General features: G+C 36.9%; 2 protein-coding genes across 3 annotated transcripts in view; one reads left to right on the top strand and one right to left on the bottom strand.

Moving 5' to 3' along the window:
• arhgef25a (Rho guanine nucleotide exchange factor (GEF) 25a) overlaps window positions 1-9,744 on the bottom strand; it is a 75,733-nt gene extending 65,989 nt beyond the window's left edge. Inside the window, exons 1-2 of one of the 2 annotated variants that reach the window (XM_081387633.1) lie at window positions 8,998-9,744; window positions 4,404-4,542 (exon numbers count right to left, since the gene is read on the bottom strand). In XM_081387633.1, the coding sequence (XP_081243759.1) occupies window positions 4,404-4,542; window positions 8,998-9,093 (235 nt within the window). In that variant the 5' untranslated portion in view covers window positions 9,094-9,744. The remainder of the gene's footprint in view (window positions 1-4,403; window positions 4,543-8,997) is intronic. The other variant, XM_081387635.1, reaches the window with a different exon arrangement.
• A 5,782-nt stretch (window positions 9,745-15,526) lies between these two features.
• Window positions 15,527-26,436, top strand: ankrd33aa (ankyrin repeat domain 33Aa). The gene is made up of 5 exons (XM_081386014.1): window positions 15,527-15,654; window positions 21,411-21,766; window positions 21,885-22,014; window positions 22,517-22,657; window positions 24,319-26,436. The coding sequence occupies exons 2-5, from the start codon at window positions 21,488-21,490 to the stop codon at window positions 25,125-25,127; spliced, it is 1,359 nt and encodes a 452-aa protein (XP_081242140.1). The 5' UTR covers window positions 15,527-15,654; window positions 21,411-21,487; the 3' UTR covers window positions 25,128-26,436.
• Window positions 26,437-27,718: the final 1,282 nt, after the last annotated feature.

Here is a 27,718-nt window from a genome sequence, read left to right as displayed (position 1 = left end):
TTGGATAACACAACACATAGTAGTAATAACTGTCAATGTTTATGTTCTAATAAAGTCTTGACATGCATTAAAACATATGCAATAAAACATATAGACGTGAAAACACACGCACACGCACACACACTGGGAAACCCTGAGGCAACCAGCACCACTTTTCCCTAGTGTGGCATGTGCAGCTCCAAATCTGCGGTAACAGAGGACCTTTTAAGGTCGGGACTCGCTTAGCCTATGCGTCTCTCGGGAATTCTGACTCCACATTCCCTCAGCTGTGTGTTTTGTTTTTTATTCTAAGGGATATGTGGAAAGGAAGTCTTTATAATGTGCCAACTTATGAATGGATGAACATTTCTTGCAGAACAAACCATATATAGAGTTTTTTGAGATAGCCTACACAGCCATATAATGTTGTATGTCAAATATCAGCACCCCAGAAAAATCTTTGTTTCCATAGCAGGCATCTTCTACTGTAGTGAAGATTGCGTGATTATTCTGACTGTAGGGGAACAGTACATTACAGAGCAACACATGACAGCTTTGCTGTAACTGAATAATGAATGAAGAATTATGAATAAAATAATTATGACCAAAAACTACTGCACTAGACTGAGCCTTGCATGCACATGAACCACTACATATTTATCTTCAAAATGAATAATACAATGATTCTAAACAATAAATATTTCCCAGTGCCCTGAAATATTAAAAAAATGAAATCTTTTACCACATAATACATATATATAACAAATATAAACAAATATATCTCAGTCAGCACAAGGATCTAATTATGTTACTCACACTATCTGCAGTCATATTCCTAGGATACTATGTATCAGCCATTCACCTTTGAAACGACAGCACTTGCTGCTTCCTGTTGTTTCTAAGCATTCAACCAGACGAAAGATAGGATATGAAGGGCATACGTGTTGTTTTGAACGTTTGTATAGTCACCCTCAGCCAACCCTGTTACGAAAGAGCTACATGACGTGCTTCTGACTAAAATAATTACTCCTTGGGTGGACAATGAAGCTTGGGGATTTGGGGAAGACATGACGGCTTCTATCCAAGGAAATGTCCTGAATGGACTGTCGGACATGAGCTTTGAGTTAGGAAGAGAAGAAAAAAATGGCGTTAAAAAAGGGTGAATGTGTGCAAGCTACACATCTGCATGTGATTTAGTGAATGTTGGCACTGTCTCGTGATTCCACTGAAGCCACTAAACGGCATCTTGTTTCTAATCTTTAACAGATGGGTGATCTCTTGTGCCTCTAGCTCCTCTAGTAACGCAGCGGCCTCTTTAGATATAGACAAAGCAAAATTCCACTCTGAGCCCTTCAGATCTTATTGATGGGGAACTGAAAAGTATTAACTTGAAAAGACATGCATCTTGCAAAATGGCTAAAGCTTTTTTGGTTTAAAAGGCAGCTACTGAAGCAAAAGTTAAAAACTGTGTTATCATTGTTAACTCACCTTCGTTGTGTTGTTCCAAATCTATATTCTTTCACAAAAGGAGAACATTTGAATAATTTTCATGATGCAATTTTCCAAGGAATTTCAATAAATAGGTATTAAAGATTTCTAGCTTTAGATTGGATGCAACGGCAATATCTTAAAAACGTTTCTCTTGTGCTACAATCTGAAACCATTCAAAAGTTTTGTGTGAGAAACGGCTCAAATTTGAAGTTGTCATTGACTGAAAATATTGAATCTTTCACTGGTCCATTCATGAGAGAAGCAGGGATGTCTAATTTGTGAACAAATCATTCTTTTGTCAAATCATTCAGTGGTGAACTGCTCACTGGAGAGCAAGACTGTCAGTGAATAGTGTGTATTTCTCACAAAAAGCTACAGTACAGCTTCAGGAATCATTGGACTGCTTTTGGTGCTTATGACATTGAGTTTATGGTGCTTTTGCATTATCTATTGAAGCTTGAACGCTTTAGTCCTCATATAATTGCAAGTGCTACAATATCTTCAAACCTTATCTTGTGCTCATAAAATTTAGTCGTACGGGTTTGGAATAATTTTACTGACGTAAATGAAACTTATTTTATTTCAAGTAATTTTTGAGTGAACTATCCTTCGGTGGAGTAATCATTTGAATCATCGCTTGGGCATGAAAAACCCAAATTCACAGCATGAAAGTAAACAAAATAAGTAAACTTATATAAGGAAGCAACCCTGATTAAATGGACAATGCCGCTTGTGCTTGGTATGGCTTAAACTAATATTTAGAAGCAACAGCTTTGACAATGCAATTCATCTAAGCAGACTCATTTGCGACAAACACCCTAGGCTCCTTGCTTTCCTATACACCACGTCCTGAACAGTTAGGGATTTGGCTCCATGACACATACCTCCCATCCCATTACAAAGCTCTTTCTGTTCTGAAGGACTAAATTTAATCCATTTAACTCTAAATAATCATAACTGCAACGTGCATTGCTTTTTTCCAGACATTGGGCAAAGAGTGGGTCTCCCATCTGGAAACTGTTCAGGGCAGCTTTTCATCCAGTTTTCGTCATGGAAGAGTAGCAGAGATCGTTTCCTCAATTCAGCTTGATTAAGTAAGTTTGATTATCAGATCAGGCAGTACAGTTACAGGGTGTGGTTCATTAACCACCTGTTAAGACCTGAGACAAAGCCGATCTGATAAGAGTCACTAACAACCAAAACACAGCATTAGCCATATTTACCCTTCAGGCTTTCATTGTTGGACTGCGGTTAAAATAATAACATATAAAAAAGTGGCACTTTTTCTCTTTTGTAATTGCATCCAGCCATCAACAAAAACTGAATTAAACACTGGAGAAGTTGTGATAACAGACTAGAAGAACAGACGTGAATAAGAACAAGAGATATTAATAATGAGTAACTTACATTTTAGACATAATAATGTCAGCGATTGTGTCTTGTTTTGCTACGTCAACAATAATATTTCCAAACAAAGCCAAAAACAGGATCAACTGTTGTGTGGATCAATTATTGCTTGCCGTTCATTTCCTGAATGTAGCAGTGTGTTTGAACAAGAACAAATTGGTTGAGTGAATGATTCATTGACTCACTGATGTCAGTTGTTTCGGTCCTAAATAAATCACTTTATATAAACGAATCGTTTGATTTAATCATTTAGTAGGCCACTTATACATAGTCACTGGTCACCACCTACTGGCGTAACCTGGAATTTTGTTGTTGCGGTTTGGTTAAAACATTCTTAATAAACCTTAATAAAGCAAAAATGCACTGTTGAAGTACTGTGTGAAATATGAAATGTATGGTTTACTTACGCAAAGGTCATTTCTTAAAACTGATGGCTGATGTAAAGTTGGAGGAGAATTTATGTGAATTTATTTTATTATTTCTTTGTTTGTTTGTTTTATTAACATCAAACATTTTCTTGGTATGCAGCAATTTATATTGTTTTAAATGATTAACAATTTCAAATAATACATTTTATTCTAATTGTTTTTCCATTTTTTACTTCTGTTCTCTGATTAAATTTTTTATACAACTTTGTTTTTATAAGACTTCTGCATAGCACACATTTTTGCTAGATGGGAAGTTTTAAGAAACATCTAAATGTTACTTGTGTAATATGTGTGTTTTTAGATGCTGCATCTCCATTAATGAACATTCTACTGGTTTCAGACTAGAGGAGCGAGGAAACATCAATTGGAGAAGCATCCGATGAGCGTTTTCAAACAGGCTGCTTATATATGCCCCGTCTTCCATTGGTCAGACAAACAGATAGTCCAACCCCAAACTCATGCCATTGGTTCAGCCACTGTTATTAATGTCCTGCTGAATGGAATGGTCAAACAAACAGAGCAATGTTTTGATAGCGCCACAGTGTTTACACTTTTCAGGGAAATCAAACTATGCCTTTAAATCTTAGGTGAAGTTATTTTCAGCCCATGATGAAACCATTATAATTCCATGTAAGCACCCAAAGCATGCTGATAGTGTTAACTGTATTTGTAAATATTTGGCAAACACTGTAGGCCAGAATGTTTGTTTGTATTGTGGGTTGAGTCCAGCAGAAAGATGTCTTTTTCATTTGGTTTTAGACCATAATAAGGATTTCACTCCGTCATTAAGTATATTACGCACATCAAAACAACTCCCGATATCACATGTGGCAGGAGAGAGGCGTAGTTAAAACAGAAATGATAGGAGCTTTAAACAGGAAAATGGTCTTACATCAACATCAACACTGGCAGCACTCACTTGTTACTGAAGGTCAAGAAGACTGTGCCAAATCAGTTTTCAGACTCCATGTTTTTTTTGTTTTTTTTTAAATGTGCTTTGGCTCCATATCCCTCACGTTGGAGTGGATCACTACCAACTCTTGTTGTGTATGTTTAACCTGCTAATACATTTGACCAAATATGGTTGTTGCATCTTACTTGCTCTGTCTCTTCTTCGGACTCTTTCCAGGCTGTCCCGGGACATATCATCCCAGTTCAGTCCCTCTGTGTCCCAAGGGGGTTGTTGTCCTGTCTTCCGTTCCTGCTTCACACTCAGGTGCTCAATACCCTCTGAGTTCTAAGACCAAAAATAGACAGTCACAAATTATACATAAAATGTGTATTTTTGTTAGAAGAACAACAAAAAAGAAGTTACTTGGTTTTTTTATCCCATTCCAGTGATGGCGCAGATTAATTCTGAGCAGCCATTACTCCAGTCTTCAATGTCACATGATCCTTCAGAAATCATTCTAATATGCTAATCTGGTGCTCAGGAAACCTTCTTATTATAACCATTGTTGTGCTGCTTAATATTTTTGTGCGAACCGTGATGCATTTTTTTCAGGATTCTTTAATGTATAAAAAGTTCAAAAGAACAGCATTTATTTGAAATAGATGCAAAGCAGAGGGTGCTTAAACTGACTTGGAACTACCAGTGCATTAAACAGATTTATTGCACACCTTCCAGCCTTATACCTAATACATAAGTAAATTATTCATAATTCATTTATTCTCCCTAATTATTCTTTTTTTTATCATTACAATTTTCTTTAAAAAAAAAGTTTGCTTATATATATATATATATATATATATATATACAGTATAAATATATATATATATATATATATATATATATATATATATATATATATATATATATACAGTATATATATATATAAGCAAAATAAGTGTTTTTATTTTAAAATTTCTTATTTTATTTTAAAATGTTAAATATTGAATTAATTATTACTTAGCTTTTCATCAAAACCCTTCCAAACCTCCAGATAGGGAAACCCTGAGGTAATGTAATGTTTAATGCACTTCATGTTGTTAATAACGAAAGATGTAATCATTTTTCTTTCTCTTTGTATTATCAATATGGTACAAGATTATACTATTCAAATCAATGTTAAACAAGTTGTCGAAAGTCATCTAAAATGTGTAATGTAATAGATTACACTATTCGTTCATCTTCATCTTCGACATTCAAACACAAATTAAGATCTTTTTAAAGGGGTGGTTGAATATGATTTCACTTTTCTAACTTTAGTTAGTGTGTAATGTTGCTGTTTGAGCATAAACAACATCTGCAAAGTAAGACGCTCAAAGTTCAAAGCAAAGGGAGATATTTTCTTTTAAAGAAATTACTTTTTAAGGACTACAACAAACGGCTGGTAGGGACTACACCACATTCCTCCTGGGTTAGTGATATCACTAACCCTATAATTTACATAAACCGCGCCCCTGGAACACGATTTATACTATAGATTATCAAGAAATAATATGCTAATCAATGACTATAAGATACTACACATAAGCTACTTAAATTAATCTACTAACCATTCAGAAATGTTGTCTACATGTTGCCACTTCTTCTCGAGTCTCTCCATCTTTCTGACTTCGGATTGAACATAAAAGGCTAAACGTTTTTTAAATTTACAGTGCATGTCTGTGTGAGGTAAAAGGACACCAGCTCTTGAAGCTCCGCCCCCTGTGACGCGAGCAGCAGCTCATTTGCATTTAAAGCAACAGGCACAAAAACTATGCGTTTTTGCTCACCCTCAATAAGTGACTACTTTAACATGCTATATAAAAATATCTGTGGGGTATTTTGAGCTAAAAGTTCACATACACACTCTGGGAACATCAGAGATTTATTTTAAATCTTGTGAAAAGGGCATTTTACCACCCCTTTAAAGAAATCTGAGAGCTTTCTGTCCCTCCAATGACAGCCTATGCAACTACCACTTTCAAGCCCTAGAAAGGTAGTAAAGACATCGTAAAAGTAATCCATGTCTCTCAAGGGGTTTAACCTCACTTTTATGAAGCGACGCAAGTTCATTTACTTGAACTTCTTAGTCTGGACTTGATCTGTTGTGGAGCTATTATGCCCGAACAAAAGCTGTTTGGACCAATCAAATTGTCAGGGCGGGCTTTATACGATGATGGACAGATGATCAACAGTAACGTGATCATCCACGTCACCAAAGAGCGCTTGGGTTGAATTTCGTTTACAACAAAGATGACTGCCGCTGGAGAATTGAGATTTCACGAGTTCACACTTACAAATAAGTCAGATAAAATAAATGCATATTTGGCGTGCTGTCCGAGGAGAGGGCTCCAGGCTCGTTATTCGGCCCGAACCCAAAGTAGCTACTCCCCCTGTATTCCTGACTGTGGAAGAACAAGCCAAGAGTGAGTGGAGGGATGCTGAAAACTGTCAAGGAATTTTAGGTGAGTTGACAGAGTGAATAATTATTCTTCCTCTCATGCTGATAGGGTAAGGGTAGACATGGACATGGTAAATGTTTGATGACAAGTTGATTAGATTGATTATTTGAACGTGCTCCTCCCGAACGTGCTCCTCCCGAACTTTGTTAATAAAACATCAGGTGTAGATTCTGCCATCTCGTCTGTTATAGAAGATATCGACAGCGCATTAATTTTAAAAGAGGAACAGAGAACCGCGATCAAGGCATTTGTTGATCGGAAAAATGAATGAAAAACATACGTCACTTACTCCGTTGCTCTGATTGGTTGTAGGTCTATCCAATTGAGTGCAGAGGCATTTTCTTTCCTGGTTCGGTTGAAACATGCCCCATAATCACAGCCCAATGGAGCAGTATCAGACTCATATTATGAATAGAATCTGAGTATGATGACGTCAGGCTATGAACTTCTCAGGTAATATCTATGGTTTAACCCATTTGAGAGGCGGCCAAAATCAGAATTTAAAATGGACTGAATAAAGCTCTCTACGAACTTGACGTGCGATGCCGCGCTGACTGACGATGCGCGTGAGTAACTGTCACTCGGCCACGCTCAGAGTAATATTGTAAGTTAGCCTATAGGCTACTGCATGATAATAGGCTACATTTTGAGATATTTGGCATGCTAAATATCTGGACCTGTCTTCGATTCAAAATCCTTCTGTGTGAAAGTGTTCTGAATGAAAACTGCATCGGCGATGACCTACAGCCAATGAGAGAGCAATACAGGACGGTGGGAAGTTCGGAGAGGAGTTATAGACCAGAATATCAGTATTTTTTTAATATATCAAACTGAAATAAAGCACAAACATTTGCTTGACTAGCAGCACCTTGCAAAATTATAACTCCCCAACCATTTCCTCCTGCATAATCTGCCCCCCTCCCCCCTCCCCCTTTGCTCATTCACACTGCGTGATTGTCACTCGCGTGAACGAGCACCGATTTGCCTGTGCAAAATGTAACAATATTTTAGTGATTTTCTTAAAATCCAATAGACTGATAGCCTATTGAAATGTTACATTTTAGATCACATTTACTTTTATGTTCTTAGCAGACGATTTTCTACCAAATAGTCTTAACATTCCTCACACAAATGTTTTCCTCCTCAGACTTTACTTTGGCAAGAGCAGTGGAACTGAAAACACAAAAAGAGTGGTATTTTAAACCATAGATATATAGGCTGCTGGCCTATACAGTCTATATTTTAAACCCTATATATATATATATATAGGCTATATATATATAGGGTTCATTTTAAATAAGATGGTAATATTATATGTAAAAAAACAAAATATTTTGCCAATCATTCCCTTGTTTGTTGTCTTACAGTTTGAGTGACAGGTTCATTAGAGTGATTAAAAAATAAAAATAAAATTATGATTGAGGGGGGAAAAAATGTCAAACTTTTTTGAATGTCATAAAGAACAGTAAACAGCCAGTTAGACCTACCGCTTGACAGCTGTTTTAAGAAGACTGCCTGCACGGAAATGTCTTAATCAGTCTTAATAAATGTTTATGAGGAAATGTCTTAATCAGTGCTAGTTTCCTGCTCTTGCAAGTGCTCTAAATTCCTTTTAAACACCCAGGAGAGTGTCTTTCGTGTCACTACAAAGTGGTTCTTGCATAGTTTCCCCCAGAAATGTTTTTCTGTCATTCTTTGACTGACTTCATTGTTTATCCCTCCATTCTTTTCCAATTTGTGAATGTGATGTGTTCTTCCTTTGATGGATTTTATTGTTATGATAATTTTAAATATGGATGTTCATAAACAAAGGGTCATTTAATCTTTATATAAATTGTTTTTCTGAAGCTTTACACATTACAGAGAAAGGACACACTTCACATTGTACGTTTAATTGTAAATGTATCTGTCAATTCTTATCCGCAAATAAACAAATACACATACTTTGCAAATAGTTTGTTTATTTTTTCTGACTTGAAAAATAGAACTCTGACTTTAGTCTTGATACATAACAGCAACTGACTCTTTCTGCTCCGTGAATTATGGTTATGACCACGCGAAGTTACAGTACATTTAAAATACATTGTTCTACAAATACATAAAACCAGCTGCCGTTCATCATTTAGAGTTATATGTCAATACATATCAAAACAAACTTTGCTTAAAATCAAATCAAAAGTCAACCAAAAATGATTACAGATATCAATTGGTATAATTGTGCAATGGTCACGTGTGTTGCATAAATATTGTTTACAAAGTGAACAACTTAGTGCAAAGGTGAAAAGCCAAACAAGTCACTCACCCACTTCTGATTGGGTATCGCCAGAGATGTCAGCATATCCGCCATAGCACCCAAAATCTGATCGGTTCGTCCCTGGTTCTTTGGAAGAGCCTTCATATTCCAGCAGCCTCGGTCAATGTGACTTTCCTTGTCGATACTCCCTCCCTCCTTCAAAATCCCTGTCTTTCTTATGGTTTGTTGTGCCAGAGCTTTTATTCGCAGCCCAGCTTCAAATTTGCATGATCCTCTGGAACGCTGTTGCACATAAATAATGAATTATGGAGGAGGATGGTCTGTTTTTGTCTCGTTTAAAGTGGACTTTAGCAGACGAGAGTGCTGTTGTCCTGACTAAAGCGTCCTCAGGTGGGAAGGTCTTTCTGTGGGTCTCAGTCAGGCCTCTCTTCCCCTCCCCCTAAAACTGGGTTTGTTCCTGAGATCAGGTTAACCACACCACAGTAAACGGTAAAGATATCTTTCTGTTCTTTCTCCTTTCCTTTAACAAAAGTAGCTTGTTTTTGCAAGCTCCTTGGCTTTTGGGACCTTTTGTGAACAGAACATCTAATCACTCATGAGTCAGCCTTTTCTGGCTTGTCATTGGCTGCGTGAATCTACCTCCCATTCGGCCGAATCCTCTCCACCCTCTGTACATCAATTTCATCATCTATTATGCCTCCCTTGCACAACACCACACTGATTCTTAGAACAAGTTTCTGTCCTGCTCCTATATCTCCTACTTCTTCGTCCACCTCCTTTTCTTCTTATTCTTTCACTGTTACTCACTCTTGTTGTTTCCTATCGAGACTGACTGGATGACACATGGCTTTTGGCATGGTGCAAGCATGAAAAGCAGCAAATGACCCAAATAAGGCAGCTGTGCTGGGCTCAGGGCACCGACACAGAAGCTGTCAGATATAATTCATAATAGCTGCCCACTTTAAAACTTACAACAAAGGCTTGAGGAGGAGGAGGAGGAGGCTGTGGAGTCTTCCAGAAATCTCTGAACATGTTAAACTAATTTAGTGTTCTTCAACTTTGTTTTTGTCCTACGTACTGTATGTACCCTTGGCGTAATCATATATAAACTACCATTTCAAAGTTTGAGGTCAGTAAGATTTTTTTAGAAATTAAAGAAATTAAAACTTTTATTCAGCATTACATTGATTAAAGTGACAATAAAGACTTTTCAATTGTTGCAGAACAGTTCTATTTCAAATAAATACTGTTATTTTGAACTTTCTGTTCATCAAAAAATCCTGGGAAAAAAGGTTTCCACAGAAAATTTAAGCAGCTGCCTGTTGCTGAATTTTAAGCAAAATGTTTCTTGAGCCTCAAATCATCATATGTGACCCTGGACCACAAAACCAGTCTTATGTGTAATTTTTTTTAAATTGAGATTTATACATCATCTGAAAGCTTAATACATAATCTTTCCATAGATGTATGGTTTGTTAGGATAGGACAATCTTTGGCCGAGATACAACTATTTGAAAATCTGGAATCTGAGGGTACAGAAAAATCGAAACATTGAGAAAATTGCCTTTAAAGATGTCCATTTCTATTGGCGATAGTGCTGCATCCATTCACAAAAATAAATGTTTTATATATTTAAGGTGGGAAATTTACAAAATATCTTCATTGAACATGATCTTTACTTAATATCCTAATGATGTTTGGCATAAAAGAAAAATCGATAATTTTGACCCATACAATGTTTTGTTGGCTATTGCCACAAATATACCCGTGCAACATAAGACTGGTTTTGTGATCCAGGGTCACATATTAGAATGATTTCTGAAGGATCATGTGACACTGAAGATTTCCATCACAGGTTAAATTACATTTTAAAATATATTACAATAGAAATTTGTAAATTGTAATAATATTTCACAATACTGTTTTTACTGTCATTTTTTAAAATCAAATAAATGCAAAAGAAACACGTTTAAAACCAAAAACATGCAATATTGTGACAAAAAAAATTAACAAAAAATAAAATGAAAACATTTTCATTTACTGAAATAAAAATATATACAGCATTAATAAAGCATTATAAGCAATATAAACAACAAAATAAAAATAAAAATTAAAAAGCAACTAAACTAAAAATACATTTTCATGACTTAAAAAACTAAAACAAAATAAAATGACCTCAAATTAATTTTAGATACACAGTATAAAATTCAAAACCTTTTATTCGACAAATAGCACTAAAAAGTAACAAATACCACTATAAAAAACAACCCCACTAGAATAGTACTAGATAACTTTAACACCTTTAAACATATTTATATGATAAATTAACTTTGGCAGCTCTAAAATACTAAATATATATATATATATATATATATTTATTTATTTATATATATATATATATATATATATATATATATATATATATATATATATATACAGTATATATACTGTGAAAACTAAACTGAAACTTGAAAAAAAAAAAACGTATTTAAATGAAGTAGCATATTTCTGCTAGAAAGCTTGCATGCTTGCTAATTACTGATATAACTGACCCACTATAAATTAGAGAAGAACCCTTTTAGTTGGATCTTTTGTTTACTTGTCTAGAACCTGCAAGTTCCATGCTTATTTTAGCCTTGATATTTTCCAGGTTAGATGAATGAGCGTGTCATGATATGCATACTTGGGTGGCCCACAATATATATGTGTGCTTTTCTGAGCAGAGCAGAGTAGACATAGGCCTACGCATTCCTGAGTCTGCTGCTCATTCCCTCTTCACCTGGCCTGGAGTCAAAACACACGTTTATACAATTACAACTCTCTCTCTCTCTCTCTCTCTCTCTCTCTCTCTCTCTCTCTCTCTCTCTCTCTCTCTCTCTCTCTCTCTCTCTCTCTCTCTCTCTCTCTCTCTCTCTCTCTCTCTCTCTCTCTCTCTCTCTCTCTCTCTCTCTCTCTCTCTCTCTCTCTCTCTCTCTCTCTCTCTCTCTCTCTCTCTCTCTCTCTCTCTAATATTGCAGCCCAAACCACACACAAATTTGGGTCAATTTTCCTCTAGACAGATTCTTCTGTGATGGTGTATGTTCGTGGACAGCGAGAGTGAAAGAAGATAAGGACGGCAGAGAGCAGAATGTGATCCGACTGAGCCTCTCCGAACTGAAGCCAAGCCGTGTAAAGATGGGCTGTGGAAACACTGCCAAGACTCTAATAATAACTCTGCACATGGCTCTTTAGTACTGCTTTTGTGACTAAACTTAGAGCTCAGCAGCCCGTCATCCTGCAAACATACCTCATACATACACACACTCTCATGATATGATACACACAGATCATATGATACAAATAAAGAGAGCTAGAATGACACATGACTAGATTTTGCTGGTCTATCTAAAGATAACAGATCTTAAAAGAAGTTTACAAGAACATATAATTAGAAGGAAATACAGTACTTTGAACATAATGACAGTACGCTACAATTATGCTAATTGCACATAATTAGAATATACGTAGGGTAGCTATATATATATATGTGTGTGTGTGTGTGTGCATGTAAACTATTTTTACTGTGACTATACTGAAACACTGACTTCTTGCAAAGTGGCCTAATGTTCACAAATGACGAGTCACACGACCCTCATTAATTATAGATGTCTCCAAGTGTATGTTGACTTGGGAAGCTCTTATTTATAATGGCAAGCTGCATTTTCAGCAGCCGTTACTCCAGTCTGCATTGTCACATGATCCTTGTGTGTTACACATAAAAAATAAAAATAAAACTATAAATAAAAAGTACTTTAAGCATGTCAAAACTAAGCAGATGAATTGTGCTGAGGTAGATTTTGTGTTGGTACACAGAGTACCCTGAAAACACTGCATAACAACACCCAATAGTAACAGATGCAGTAGTGGTGCAGTTTGCTGCCCTCTGCTGGCGCAATGGGGAATAAACAATTAAAAGCGCACATGGAAAACGGTAAACACTGAAATATGTAATTTGTGTGGTATTTATATCAACGGACACGTTTTAATCAACACATATCAGTTTTCTTTTCTATTAAATCTGTCTCCTCTTATGGAGAGAGTCCGTGCAAAAGCACCCCACTTGAATGATCTCTAAGGCCAGCTGAGCTTCCTCTTTCTCTGTCTCATTTCCTGAGTCTTTGCACTGTAATAACTCTTGTGCTTCAGGTCAACAGTCTGAGAAAATAACTGTGGCCGCACATCACCTCTCCTCCTGCTCTTCGAATCCAACTCATCCAGCCAACCTGGCCTGATCCATCTCTAAACTACCGCAAGGTTTGGCTGGCTTTGCTTTGCACTGAACAAACACATCACGCATTTGATATAGGGTTACTATCATACTCACAAAGTCAGGGTTATATGAATTTATAAAGTCTAACATTCTTTTCAAAGTAAGATTGTGCATGTGCAAAGAATTGAGGTTAAGATCTGTGTTTTATGTGTGTGTCTGATTTTGGCCTCCCTCTCCATCACAATGAATTCCATGTTTCTGACTACAGATATTTCAAATTATTTTTCGATGATCAGTTGTAACCAGTTGTAAATAGAGAAACCATGAATTTCACAAAAAAATGTATTGTTCCCATCTGGAACATACCAGTCATTCATGTTTGTTTTGTTCAGATATTTCATTCCAAGGTCCTGATGAAATGGGCCAAAATGTATTTGGTGACTAACCAACAAATGTGTCAGCTCATTTTGCTGGATAAAGTTAATTGAATTTGAAATAGTGTTCTCTGAGTCTTTTGTTCACAATGCCATGATGTCATGCGATAAGTGCCCTCCTTTGTTTTAAGAGTTTCTGCTTTCTGAATATGAGAAGTGAACTCAAAGCACTTTGGGCCTCATTCACTAATCATTACTTACATTTTGCATATTTATGTGGGCAGGAAATGTTCTCAGGAAAAACCTCTGTCAGATTCACTGTGATGTAGAAGGCCACTGGGATTTGAGTTTTGTACACGTTTTTCAGTTGGTTCTAAATATCTTAAAGCTACACTGTGTAATTTTTTAAGTTGATTCTTAGCAAAAAAACACTTTGTTCTTTCAAAATGATATGTGCTCATTAATGTGTAATTACTTCTACCAACTAATCAAGTATTCTCGTAAGCGTAGAATCTGCCATTTAGAATACATACGAGCGAGTCGCTCGAATTGTGGCAGCCATGTTGCGCCTCCATCTTGAAAATACATTAGCCTAAGAGGGACATACCTGGAAATTCAAGCTTTGCCTTTTTACGTTTTTGCACCGTGACGAATGCGAGGGGGAGATTACTCGCGACTGCCGGCAGATTTGAAATAATACGGCCACCGTAGGAGTTAAAACACCCTCGGAATGGGAGGGGCCAGAAAGAAATACAAAAACAATTTCACCGCTAGATGGAAGAAAATCCTACACAGTGTAGCTTTAAATTTAGTGCAAACGTAATAATTACAATTTCTGTGCAAAAGATTTGTATGGAGAATTTACGCACAAATGTGTATGTGAATGAGACTCATTGTTTTGAGTAAATTATAATTTATAATTTTTAAGTTTCTCAAAACATGCAATAACAGAAAGTGAATTACAATTGTGCATTCAAGTCATGTCGGGAAGATCGTATTTATGAGATGAATGCACAAGAATGCCACCAAAAAATCATAATTACAATTGGGAAACTGTGAACTTTCTTTAATCTCATCAGGTAATTTTGTTAAAATAATTTTTTTTTTCAGTTCCGCTAAAACTGAACAAAATTTGTTCTAGAAATAAAACCTCGGACCAAAGTAACTTTAACACACCTGATAATGACGATATGAACTTCTTAGGAATACTTGAATGCACTATTAAGGATGTCATGACATGCATGAAAATGATTAGCCTAGATTTTCACTTCATTAGTTACAGATTCATGAGGCCAAAAAAAAAAAAAAAAAAGGTATCTTCGCTGGTCGGCCAAGAAATAATTATGGTATTGGAACCATAGATTGGAACAGATTAATCACAGTTGGTAAGATTAGTTTCAGTTTCAGTCCCTCTGATTTTTCACATGACTGCTGCCAGATGAGCGACACCTGGCTGTAAGATGAGCCACGAGGTGTTACCTGGGCTTGTCTTATATGTTTAAGCGCGTTTTAATTGGCTAAACTCTACCATATTCTGAACTATAGCTATTTCAGGGCATGTAAGATGGGTGTTTTGAAGACATGGCAGGCGCAAGCGGGCATGAACAATCAGTGGCAGTGTGATTTTAATAACTGCAGCAAAGTTCATAATACACGTCATGCGATTCCCAGCACACACATGATCTGTAAGATTTACTGTTATATGTTTTTTAGAAGTTTAACATTCTTTTAATTTGAAATATGCCAGCTCCGACCACAGAAGTGAAGCGGTGACAGTCTCACTGGCAGCTGCCATTTCTTAATGTTAATCCACAAATCTCCTGTAATCAGGATGAGTGGACATGCCTGTCTTAACAGAGCACCTGTGTCAAGATTTAGAAGGATTCCTCAGTGATCGGAGGCCAAGCAGTATCGGAGGGCTGGGAGGAGGGGACAGGCAGGGCCACGGCTCTGTCCGGCGGGATCACACAGTCTACAGTAAGAATCCATACTGGGAGGACTACACAGACACAGCAGGAGCAATGATCTGATCACCCAGTGAGACACGGACAACATTAAACCTTCTTCTGAGCACTTTTAATGGTGAGATACAATGGATGTGTTTATTGATTTGGTGCATATAGATTTTGGAAAGATTGGGGAAACAAGCAGAATTGCTGAAAGGGCACATAAAGTGGTACAACATTAATGAACAATTGATAAGTGTGTATAGAAACAAGTTGCTAGCATATTATTTGTTTTTGCTCCAAAATTATGCTAAAACGTTACATTACTGCTCAAATATATATATCGTTAGTTAACGTGATATTTAATTTGATTGCCCTTGAACAAAAAATAAAAATTTTATCATTTGAAAATTTTGTCTAAAACAAAATGCTCTTCTAATGTTTAGATTTCAAAATGTATTTATTTATTTGTAATTTTAAGTCAAATGGAAATTGGCATGCAAGTGTTCACATCATGAACACAAAAATGTGTAAATATGAGCAATGTGAAATAGAAATATAATTTTATTAAAAATAATGCATTATATATTTGGGATTCTGCTTTCAAAAATTGGTCATGAATTTACATATTGCCCAAAAAATGTAGGAAAGTCTACATACGATTTTGTAACCAATTATTGAGTCCTGTGGAATCACTCACAAAATATATTTCTAAATGGGCAATCTCTTATGGATCCTTAAAATTTTGCTAGGACCCTACCCTAACAAGAAATTCATATTTTTAAAAAGAAGAGAGAGTGTTTTATCACTGTCAACTCAATTTGTAATGTTTATGTGGAACTACATAGTTCATTATTTTGTGCTGTGGAATGGATAATATAATGCTTAATAAGAATAAAATAAGTTAAACTTTAAAATAATTTTAAAAAGTGTGCAGATACAGCTAATGGAGCAAAGTCAGCAAACTGAAACTCTATATTCTTGCGCAGACTGATGTCATTGAATCAATCTGCTTGCAATCACATCACTCTATATAGGGCACAGCTGATTGGTTCCTGCTGTATCAGAAGCCAATGAGCTCGCTGCTCAACCTTCAAATGTTTTTTCAGCAATTTTTACTGGGGGGGGGGGGTTTAACTTATTTAAAAAAATATATATGGTTGCTTGTTAGGAATATCTGACAAGCAACTTCGCTGTATTCTCCAATACATTGATTGACACTCTACTCACAGCTAATTGCCAATCAGTGCAATAGTAAAAGTGCTGTAGTGTAATTCGTCGTATTTTGCTCATTTATTGATAATAAATATTATTGATGATAATAAATAATACAATAATATTTGACTTGTTTTGGGCTTGTTTTTAAAGCTGCGGTTTCTTATGTGTCTTGTGAGAGTTGGCAACACTGGTTGGAGCACACATTCAGAAACCCTCCACCTTCCCCAGCTCCACTTGTATAGATCTGCTATGGGTAATTCAATTCCATAATGTTATTATTATATATATCACACCACAAGACGCAACAACATTGAAACCAAAAAATTAACAGAAGTAAAACTACCTAAAAACAGAGTAAATGTAAATCATTAAACAAATGTAAATGTTGTGCAGTATTGTGTTTGGGCTGACAGTGGGACAGTGTTTTTGTAACGGTCTGCAGAGTTAAACCAGCATGTGGACAGTGTTGTGGTTCTCATAGGACAGACTGTTTATGTGGCACTAACAGGGAATGTTTTCCTATCCTCACTACCCCCTTCTCTCTCTCTCTCTCTCTCTCTCTCTCTCTCTCTCTCTCTCTCTCTCTCTCTCTCTCTCTCTCTCTCTCTCTCTCTCTCTCTCTCTCACACAGTGCATGTCAGTCAGCACTGGCTGCTGTGCTACCAGTAACAATGGCTAAATATAGCTGGGAAAGCACTGTGAGAGCAAATATGTTTTTTTATGTTTTTTATTAAAGATTCAAAAATAAAAATGAGCAATGCTGCATGTAGCTTCTCTTTCTATAGAAAAGGGTGAGAAAAGTAATGTGCTTTTATCAGAGACTTACATGAGTAACCTGAGGTTAAGTGCTCTATGGCTTGATCTTAGAGATTTGAAAGTGGTTATAGTCTTAACTATTATGAATTTGATGAATCAAAAGTATGGTATATAAGCAGACAAATTACTCATGAGGTTGAAGTTTGACTAACTGATTCTGTTCTCCTGAGCAATTAGCACAATAAGCTCTTTCCAAACCATTTACAGAATGGCAACACTATTAGAAATTGAAGACAGAGAAAATCAATATGTATGCTTGACTTGTGAAATGGTTCCTCATTTTGCAGTTTAGTTTGGCGTACACTTACTGACCTTGTTTTCAACATTCCTTTGAATATTTTCAGAAACCCTGAACAAAAGTTCATAAGTTCCTTCTCATTCACATTCATCATGTTGCTTAAATGTTTTGCTTCGTAAGTTCTGCTTTCAGTCAAAATAATTAATAGTAACTATGTTCTCCTGTAATAAATAGCCTCATCCCAGACATAGCTATTGTGAAGCTCTGTTACAGCACAGTTGAGTGAAGTTGTGCAGATTACTGTCGGTCAATCACAACAATGTTCACCTCAGGTGAGACTCTTCATTCTAATTTTAAAGGTCCCGTTGCATGCGATTCCATGTTTCAAACTTTAGTTAGTGTGTAATGTTGCTGTTAGAGCATAAATAATATCTGTAAAATTATAAAGCTCAAAGTTCAATGCCAAGCGAGATATTTTATTTAACAGAAGTAGACTACAAAAAACGGCTCGATTGGACTACACCCCTCTACATCCTGCATTAGTGACATCACCAGAACCGTTTCTTGACTAACCTCCGCCCACAGGAATGCTCCCTCAACTCTACTGGCTATTTGCGCACTTCTTATAACTTAGGCTACTGTGTTTACTCAGCTCTTACGGTGATTTTCTGAAGTAAAACTGACGCTTCATCTTTTGTGTGATGTACAATAAACTTTATTATACTCATCAGTATATGTTTGATCATCATTCAGACAGCAGACTTGTAGGCTATTAGTAAGTAATGGATACATAGCCTACAAGCAGATGACAAATACGTTATAATAACCGTAATTAAACTAATAAACCATACCTGTTTCATCTCTATACAGCACTCTGACTCTGTAGGCATTATTGTCCGACTCGAAATGAACACCGTTACTGAGAGTTTCTGATATTATCATCATTCCGTGAGATGAATTTTTCCTGACAGACTGAGCACGAGCTCATGAAGCTCCGCCCCCTGTGTCGTCCAGCAGCACCTCATTTGCATTTAAAGGGGACACACTGAAACGGCTCGTTTTTCTGAGCCCCAAAAAATGTCAATTTAAACATGCTGTAAAAAATGATCTGTTGGGTATTTTGAGCTCAAACTTCACATACACACTCTGGGGACATCAGAGACTTATTTTACATCTTGTGAAAAGGGGCATAGAACGGGACCTTTAAATCCTAAAGGGCCACAAATGGCTTCAAATATGGCTATCCACAACAATACCCTGCAAAAATGCATGCATGCATGAAAAACTTGTACATGTGCAAAGGAAAAGTTTTATGTACACGTTACCATTACCAGATAATTTTTTTCTTCAAACTTCACTTGAGGGTCTTCGTAATGGAAGACATTGCAAGATTGGCAAACTGTTTCCCCCCTTACTTTAAGCATAAAACTTTGCATGCATTTTGTGGAAGAACATTGTTTTGGTTGTGCTTCGGCTCTACATGACTGTGAGGATGAATATTACACTTCACAATAGATAATGCTTTACAATTAACTCCATTAGAGAGCTACATATGGTAATTTGCCTGTTCAATACAATACCTTACTCACCTGTTGTTGAGTAGGCAAATAAAAGGTTCAAGATTTGCCGTACTCCATGTCATGTCAACCTTTCTCACTCGATGTGACATCCTATGTCACTCCCACACAAGCGTCAAAGTAGCCGGAAAAACGTTTTTCTATTTACGCATATGACAAGACACTCACAGACGAGTGGCCTATATGTAGGCCTACGCAATTTCCCGCGAAAACCCTCCCGTCATGTCTAAAATATAAACACTAACAATAGGCTTACAATAGTGAATCAGTTTAAGGCAAAAACATGTTTTGGAAGAAAGATTGATGGTCATTATTTAAATTTATGCTTAAAACTAGAAAAAATTGTCAAGAAGTATAAGCTTAAAGGTCCCATTTTTCCTGTGTTTTTGAAGCTTTGATTGTTTACAGTGTGCAATATAACATGTGTTCATGTTTCGCGTGTAAAAAAACAGTATTTTTCACACAATTTGCTTATCTGTATACCACTGTTTTCACTGTCCTAAAAACGGGCTGATGACTTCCTCCTTGTTCTATGAAGTCCCTCCTTCAGAAATACGTAAGGAGTTCTGATTGTGCCAGCCGTTCCTGTGTTGTGATTCGATAGCAGCTTAGCGCACGTTGCCCGGAAAGTTCACGCCTCTTACCATAACGTGGAGATGCATGCGCTCAGTGTTATTGTAAACATGTCTTTAATGTTGGCGTCCCTGGGAAGGCCAAACAAAGGTGATTTGACTCCGGGATGAAAATAACAGCGTCTCGATGACATGGCGACAAACACACTCTACAAACGCAACTCTTCCTCTTCTCCGTGGGAGCGCAACAAGACCACGCCCCCTTTTTGTGTATTCCTGTGGGCGGGGTTAGTCAAAAAACTGTTCTAGTGAAGTCATTAAAGCAGGAAGTAGAGGGCTGTAGTCCAAACCGGCCGTTCGCTTTGAAAGGGGACGTCTGTAAAATAAAATATCTCGCTTGGCATTGAACTTTGAGCTTTATAATTTTACAGTATTATTTATGCTCTAACAGCAACATTACACACTAACTAAAGTTTGAAAAATGGGATCATGAAGAACAGGACCTTTAATTCAAGATATATCTAATAGAAGGATTAATGGTGCTATCGTCTTGTAGGCTATGTATTTACGAGTTGAACGCACTTGAACGCCACCACAATGCCATATCCATACTAGGCATATGGGGAGCTCGGGATTTTCTCTAATGGTGCGTTCAAGTCATCTCGTATAGATCATATTTACGAGTTGAACGCACTTGAACGCCACCACAATGTCGTAAATACCAATGGGGAGCTCGGGATTTTCTCTAAGCTCCGATCTTTACGAGTTGGGGGCGTGTCAGTGATTAACATGGCGGAATACACAATACGTAAAGGTATTTAGCTGTGATATTGTAAGGCTTTTCTATTAACAGCTCAGTTAGCTAATCGGCAACACAGAATATGATAGTATTATAATATAACAATGCAACATGTAACGATGTGTTGGCAGTGGCTTCTTAAATGAATTAAAAACATAAAAATACAAAGTACACCTGTTGTACATTTCTTTGTTCTTCATTTTCTAGTACAAGAGTTTAAGAACCTTACTGTATTTTTGTGTAATTAATTATAAAGTACTCCGCCATCTTGCTCCGACGAAAGTGACTTGAACGCACATGCCGTCGTAAACACGAATTCCCACCTTGTACGTACGAACTTCCCAGGAGGACTTGAACGCACCATAATATCTTTTGCTTTTTTATTAAATGTAAGTTGTTCTAACTAAGGATGTTTAGATACTTTTAATGGTGTGACAAAAATACTAATTTTGATACTGATTGTACTCCTCATTTTAAGATAGCAGGCAAACAAGCAGGACAGTTTTTTTTTTACTTTGTTTTAGCTGTCGTTATTATTTCCTACTATGGCACTTGGCTATGTAAAGTAAACTTGTCATAAAAGAAAAACAAAATGAGCTCATATGTATGTGGTGTGTTGGACAATCAAAGTGGGGTGTCATTTTAACCTTTATCTATATCTTTGCATCTTAGATTCCAGGGAGGGAGCAGCGAGGACACAGATGATGATGAAGTGCCTGAGCGTGTGAGTCCTGGCTCGTGCTGGCCAGATGGCTGAGGTTAAAGTCACGGTGCAGGAGGATCCAAATCTGGGATCTGGTCCAGATGAGGATGCCTCTGAGTTGTCAGTTTCTGAGGATGATTCAGATTCTGGGAGTGTGCTGTCAGATGACTCTGTGCTCCCTAACTATGAGCGGGAAGATGCCAGTGGAGGCCCTGCCAATACCTTGTACCAAGCCTGTGCCAAGAACAATGCGGCAGCCCTACGCAGAGTTTTGGAGAGGGGTGCTACAAGAGACGAAGTCATGGAACTAGACATAAACGGCAGGGTAGGGAGTGAGATAACCTTATTACTCATAAAGCATCATTCACATAACAGAAATTTGGCAGAAGAGATGGTTTACATCTTTGTATATGCTGACAAATCCTCTTCTTGTTTTCTGATAGAACGGTCTGATGTTGGCCGTCTCAAAAGGCTTTGTGGATATTGTGTATGGACTCAACCAGTGCCCATTTCTGGATATAAATCATCAGGATAATGATGGCAACACTGCACTCATGATCGCTGCACAGGCTGGTAGGATCTTTAATAACACATTAAACAGAAAAAAAAATACGACCCAGCTAACGAGAAACGTTCTCAGAACTTTGGCTAACGTTCTGATAATGTTCTCTCAAAGTTATGAACTAACATTCTTCCAGTAACGTCAATAGAACATTCTGTCAAAGTTATGTGCACGAAAACATCAGCACAAAAACATATTTCATAGAATGTTTTTTTCCTAAAACGCTTGGTTGAACGTTCATCTATGTTTTTTAAATGTTATATTTGTTACTTTTGAATGCTTTCTGAACATTTTGAACGTTTTTACAAAATTACAAAATTATTAAATTTGGATGTTCATTTTGCATGACAAGAGAAAACGTTTTTTTTTTTTTTTTTTACTGGATGTTTTAAACGTTCAGAAAACATAAAAAAATAACATTTTTATAGCTTAATGGGAAGGGAACATTAGCAAAACATCTTAGAAATGTAAATTGTTTCAACACTAAACTTATTAAATCTATAAATATTGCAGGTTACGTATCCATCCTCACCTACATCCTAAATTACTTCTCTGGGGTGGACATGGATCTCCGGGACAACCGAGGCTTCACCGCACTCCTCAAGGCTGTCATGCAGGGCAGCGATCACTGTGTGGCATCACTGCTCATGGCTGGTACGTTATTTTAGGATTGTAATAATTAGTTTACAAACTTACCAGGTCAGATAGGTTGAGTTCCTACCAGCTTTCTTTAGGCAGTTTGGATGACGTGAATGGTTGCATAGTATTAGAAACCATGGGATGCTGTTTCTGTTTCATCCCAGAACATCCCCAAAGAAGAGCACGATCTATAAAAATAGGTGTAGTCGCATACTGTTGTCATATATGCAATGGTTAAAACACAATGCAACACATATAGTACATAACGCATCAAACAAGTGTTACGACATTTTTACATTCAAAATGTTGTAAGTTACAAAAGTCTGAAACTAAATTCTGCTGTTTTGCAATTTTCTTTTGTATTTACATCAGTGAAAATGTAAAAAAATAAATATGAATTTCGGGTACTGGACATTTCTTAGTATCCAAAATTTTAACTTGACTTATAATGTGACTTTTGGACCCAGCTGTAAACACTAACCAGGATGCTAGGAATATGTAGTCAAAATACCACAATACATAGGCATATGCATAGTAGTTAGAGGTGTGCCTACAGAAAATGATAAGGTGAAGTAGATGTGATTTGGTGACATATGACGGAAGCTTGAGCAGGTTTAAAAGACAAACCTGAGGACATTTTCTTTTCTGATCCCTTGGATTATTAGCCCTGATGGCGAGTAATGGATTAGCCATGTGTGCACTTAACAGTGATTATTTAGACCAGTTACAATTCAAGACACCTACATTGCACGTAGTCAACTGTCAAAAAGTCAGCGTCTTTCACTTATCTAAATACAATCAATTTAACAATCTTTGAAATAAGAAATGTTATTTCCTGTGTTTTGGTCTTTTAATTTTATAGCATTTGTTATTAAAAAAATTATATAGGTAAATATGACCTAAGTTGGACAAGCTAATAATAATAATACATTAAATTATCCTTATTATACATCATTTAATCTTTTTTCAATTAAAAAAAATGTCTCTTACTAAAAAATCTTGTAAATGTTTTGCTCTGCTTGAACAAAGTGCGACTTTTCTTTCACACTTGATGATTCATCTGATTGTTTCAGATAATTAAAATAATTATTTTAAAAAAATGGAAATGCAAAGTTAATCAAGACAAGATACTGATGTTATACCCAAAGTTGCCACTCGATGGGGTAACACCAACTGCTAATATTTTTCAAGTCAAGAACCAATACATTGTTTCCACATTTATGCATTTCTTACCAGAGCAACTATAGCCACAGATTAAACTCAGCTTAACTTGTACTACCTTCAAACATTAAAACACTTTACTTAGACTATACTTTCTTAGTTTTTTTGAAAACCAAAAAAATCTCTTACTAAGATGTAACTTATTTGAAACTTGCAACCTAATCATACTGTAGTCTGCAAATAATAAAAAAAATTATGCAATTTTTAACAAATCCTATTTAGTTTTTTCCTATTAATTGTTCATTTGCATGTAAATTAGCAGAACACCTAATCACAAAAAAAAATTGAAATATACTTGTGGATTTGTGCATGAGAATGTGCTATAAAATGCTGCATATGTGTTTAAAAAGGTTTTGAAAAAATATTCTTTTGATATGCTTTTCAGTGTCTAAGCAATGAGGAAAAATTGTAATATCATCATGGTTTACATCTCCTACATGTCTCTCTTTTGCTAGGGGCTGACATAAATGTTGTGGACGCCACAAGGGGGAAGAATATACAAGAATGGGCTCTGAAGACAGGTCGCTTTGACACATTATGCAGGCTTAGACGACTGAACAGCAGACCTCAGGCTGAACAATTCTGTGAAAATTATGTCCCAGAGTGGCCAGACCTGAAGGAGCTGGTGGCCAAGGCCACAGCCACAAAAAGCACAGGACAGAAGGTCGCCCATCGCCTGAAGTCCACGTTCACTTTTAGTTTTCCACAAGATCCCCAGGACAATGGCATCTTGGACCATATGGTGCGTATGACCACAAGCTTCCACAGTCCCTTGGTGGTCACCGGATGCCGTCCATTGTGTCCCTCGAGCCCGCCGGAGGTCGGCAAAAGACGCCTGGCTGTGCCTGAACTGATGCAGATGCACCCGGGGAAAAAGCTTGAGGAACACACGACAAAGCACAGCAACGGCTCCCTCTCTGTCGCATCTAGCTCTGCCTCTTCTGCCTCGCTGGCCTCATGCTGTTCCAACACCGAGCGGAGAGGCAGCGTGCTCTCGATGGCCTCCAATGGCGTCCGCAAGTTCGTCCCGCGCAGCATGGCCCGCCGCAATAGCGTGTTCCCCTCCGGCTGCATCCCCCAAATTCAAGTGACCAAGTCTGGGGAGCCAACACCCAAAAAGGAGAAGAAGAAGAAGCGAACCAAAGGTTACTTAGAGCCACCGATATGGAAGTACAAGGAAGCTAAAGAGGAGAAGAAAAAAGAGAAGAAAAAATCCGAACAAGAGAAAGCGGATAAAGAAGCCAAGAAAAAAGTAAAAAAATGAGTAAACTGCCAACAGATTGCCATGATGCTCTCTGATTTGTCTGCCATCTTTCTAGATCTGTCATAATAAGAGGTAAAAGGGAAATGGATCATGTTTCTATGGATGGATATTATTCTCATGTTTTAAATGGATGTATGGCAGCGCAATACAGTCTAAAGACATTTCATCCATATAACCTCAATATGATTAATACCTCTCCATAGTAGGCCTATATTAATAATTTCTTATATATTCAGGTCTTCTTTTCTAAGCCCATTCTACTCAATGAGTTTGCTATGGCATCATTATTTATTTTAATAGACGATTTTACAAAAGATTTTAAAAGCTATATACACTCTGGTTCAAAAGTTTGGGGTCAGTAAGATTGTGTTCACCAAGGCTGCATGTATTTGATCCAATACACAGTAAAAACTGAAATATTCTGAAATAATATTGCAATTTAAATGAACTGTTTTCTGTGTTAATATATTTTAAAATATTCCTGTGATGGCAAAGCTGAATTTTCAGCATCTTTACTCCAGTCTTCAGTGTCACATGATCCTTCAGAAATCATTCTAATATGCAGATTTGCTGCTCAAGTATAATTTATTAATATTATCAATGTTAAAAGCAGCTTAATATTTTTGTGTAAACCATTTTTCTAGGATTCTATTATAAATAAAACGTTCAAAAGAACAGCATTTATTTGAAATAGAAATATTTTGTTACATTATTAATGTCTTTAATGTGACCTTTGATTAATTTAATGCATCCTCGCTGAATAAAAGTTTTAATTTCTTTTTAAAAAATTCTTACCACAAACTTTTGAATGGTAGAGTATTTGTCTCTTTGCTGTTATTTCCATTTGTTCGTATTGGACTCCAATATTCTACAGGTGACTTTAAAAGTCACATCATAGCAGTTTGACTATGTTTACCTTGACTGCACTTTAATAATTTAAGACTTTTATCAATATTTATCATTCCTCTTTGCTTCTATGCAATTGTTTGAAATGAATTTTTATGGATTTGTTCATTACATTATCTTTTTGTGTCTCAGGGAAAACACTTATTGTGTACTTTATAAAAGCAGGTACTAAACTGAACCCATGAAAAGCTAAATCTATGCAACATCCTGGATTTATTTATTATTGTTTTTATTGGTCTGTGCATGAAAATCCTTCAGACTGCAAGATGGAATTTGTACTGTACATTGCACCCTACAATATTTGTTTATGTTTGTTTTGACTTGTGATATTTTAGTTGCATATAAATTGAAAACATTATTTTATGAAACAAAAAAAGTCTAATTCAATAAAGTTTAAACACCTATTTGTGGCACATCTTATTGCACACTTGTAATTCCATGGTATCAGTGGAGGTTTTAAACCAATCACTGAGCATAAGGCAAGGCTATAATTGGAGCAGTAAGGTCAAAACACAAAGGAGGACAAGTGGACTTGGAAATTAATCCACTCGTTGCGCCATACTTACGTAACTGATGAGATCTTTGCCTTGGCGTTAAAGGGTCATGAAACCCTACCTAAACCAAATTTTCTGAGATTTGAACAGAGCTATGTGTGTTGAACACCATTGAAGACAATGTTAGCATCTGTTAGATTTAATAGTAGGGGGAAAATGGTAAAAGTTTAGTATTTTTCCGCTATTTTCATCTTCCAGGTTTTAAAACTTCATCATGTCCACGTCACTATAGTACTTTGATGACTCATTGGTGTCTCATAATTATTCATTAGACTGAGTTTTCTTATCCAATGAGAAGACACTGGCTCTTAATTATTCATGACACCACGTGGAACCAATGACAGACATGTCAAACTGTGTGATATCGCGCAGTAGATGAGAGATCATGATGGGACGCGCGTTTGTTTTCGTGGTGCAAAAGTTCCAGTGCATCTTTCCCCGCGATACTGCCAGGGCTAGACTCTGGCTGCGGGCGGTTGGTTGGCCATCAACCACGGACACATCTAAACTGTGTGTACAGGGCCGTTTCTAGGCATAGGCAAACTAGGCGGTCGCCTAGGGCGCAAACAGCTGGGGGGCGCCAGTGAGAGCCCCCACCACACCAAGAGATTTTTTTCTCGCCCAAGTGAGTGGAAGAAAAATCCTTCTTTTTTACATTTCCGATAATGGAGCGTATATAGAGCTGGTAAGTCTCGCCCATCCGTAAAACCCCAAGTGGACCTCTAGGTTGAAAAATCGTCAATGCAAGTGAATGGGAGAAAATAATTATTTTCTGGCCCCGTTTGAATTGTGCCATGAATGTGAACATATGTTGCCTGTGAATTTTTTATATAACGAGTTTGACAGTATATGGTATGATTCTTCGGCTAGCAGTTGTGGAAAAAACATAACGAGAAAGACTACATGTCGCCTATGTGACGTCACCCCATAAAGTTGACTTACCCATGGTTTTCACCAACCTCAACGATTTTGTCCTCTCCCTGAAAGAAGGCGGTGAAGTGCACCAAAGACACAGCCATGTTTAGCGGGATCCGTGAGCTAGTGTCCGTGTGCTAGTGGTGTTGACGTTTCAAACGCGTCGAAAGCAGCGAAGAGTTGTAGTCCACAAAGTGCTCTCACACAAAGTCTAAC

The sequence above is a fragment of the Scardinius erythrophthalmus genome, assembly GCF_964197995.2.
Source record: "Scardinius erythrophthalmus genome assembly, chromosome: 15".
Classification (NCBI taxonomy): Eukaryota; Metazoa; Chordata; class Actinopteri; order Cypriniformes; family Leuciscidae; genus Scardinius; species Scardinius erythrophthalmus.
This window is presented reverse-complemented; position numbering and strand designations above follow the sequence as displayed.

What these genes read in the sequence shown, in the direction of transcription:
- ankrd33aa (XM_081386014.1), top strand. Translation starts at nt 21,488, where the DNA reads ATGGCTGAGGTTAAAGTCACGGTGCAGGAGGATCCAAATCTGGGATCT. An exon ending in AACTAGACATAAACGGCAGG is followed by an intron (nt 21,767 to 21,884) that starts GTAGGGAGTGAG and finishes GTTTTCTGATAG; the next exon opens with AACGGTCTGATGTTGGCCGT. An exon ending in CATGATCGCTGCACAGGCTG is followed by an intron (nt 22,015 to 22,516) that starts GTAGGATCTTTA and finishes TAAATATTGCAG; the next exon opens with GTTACGTATCCATCCTCACC.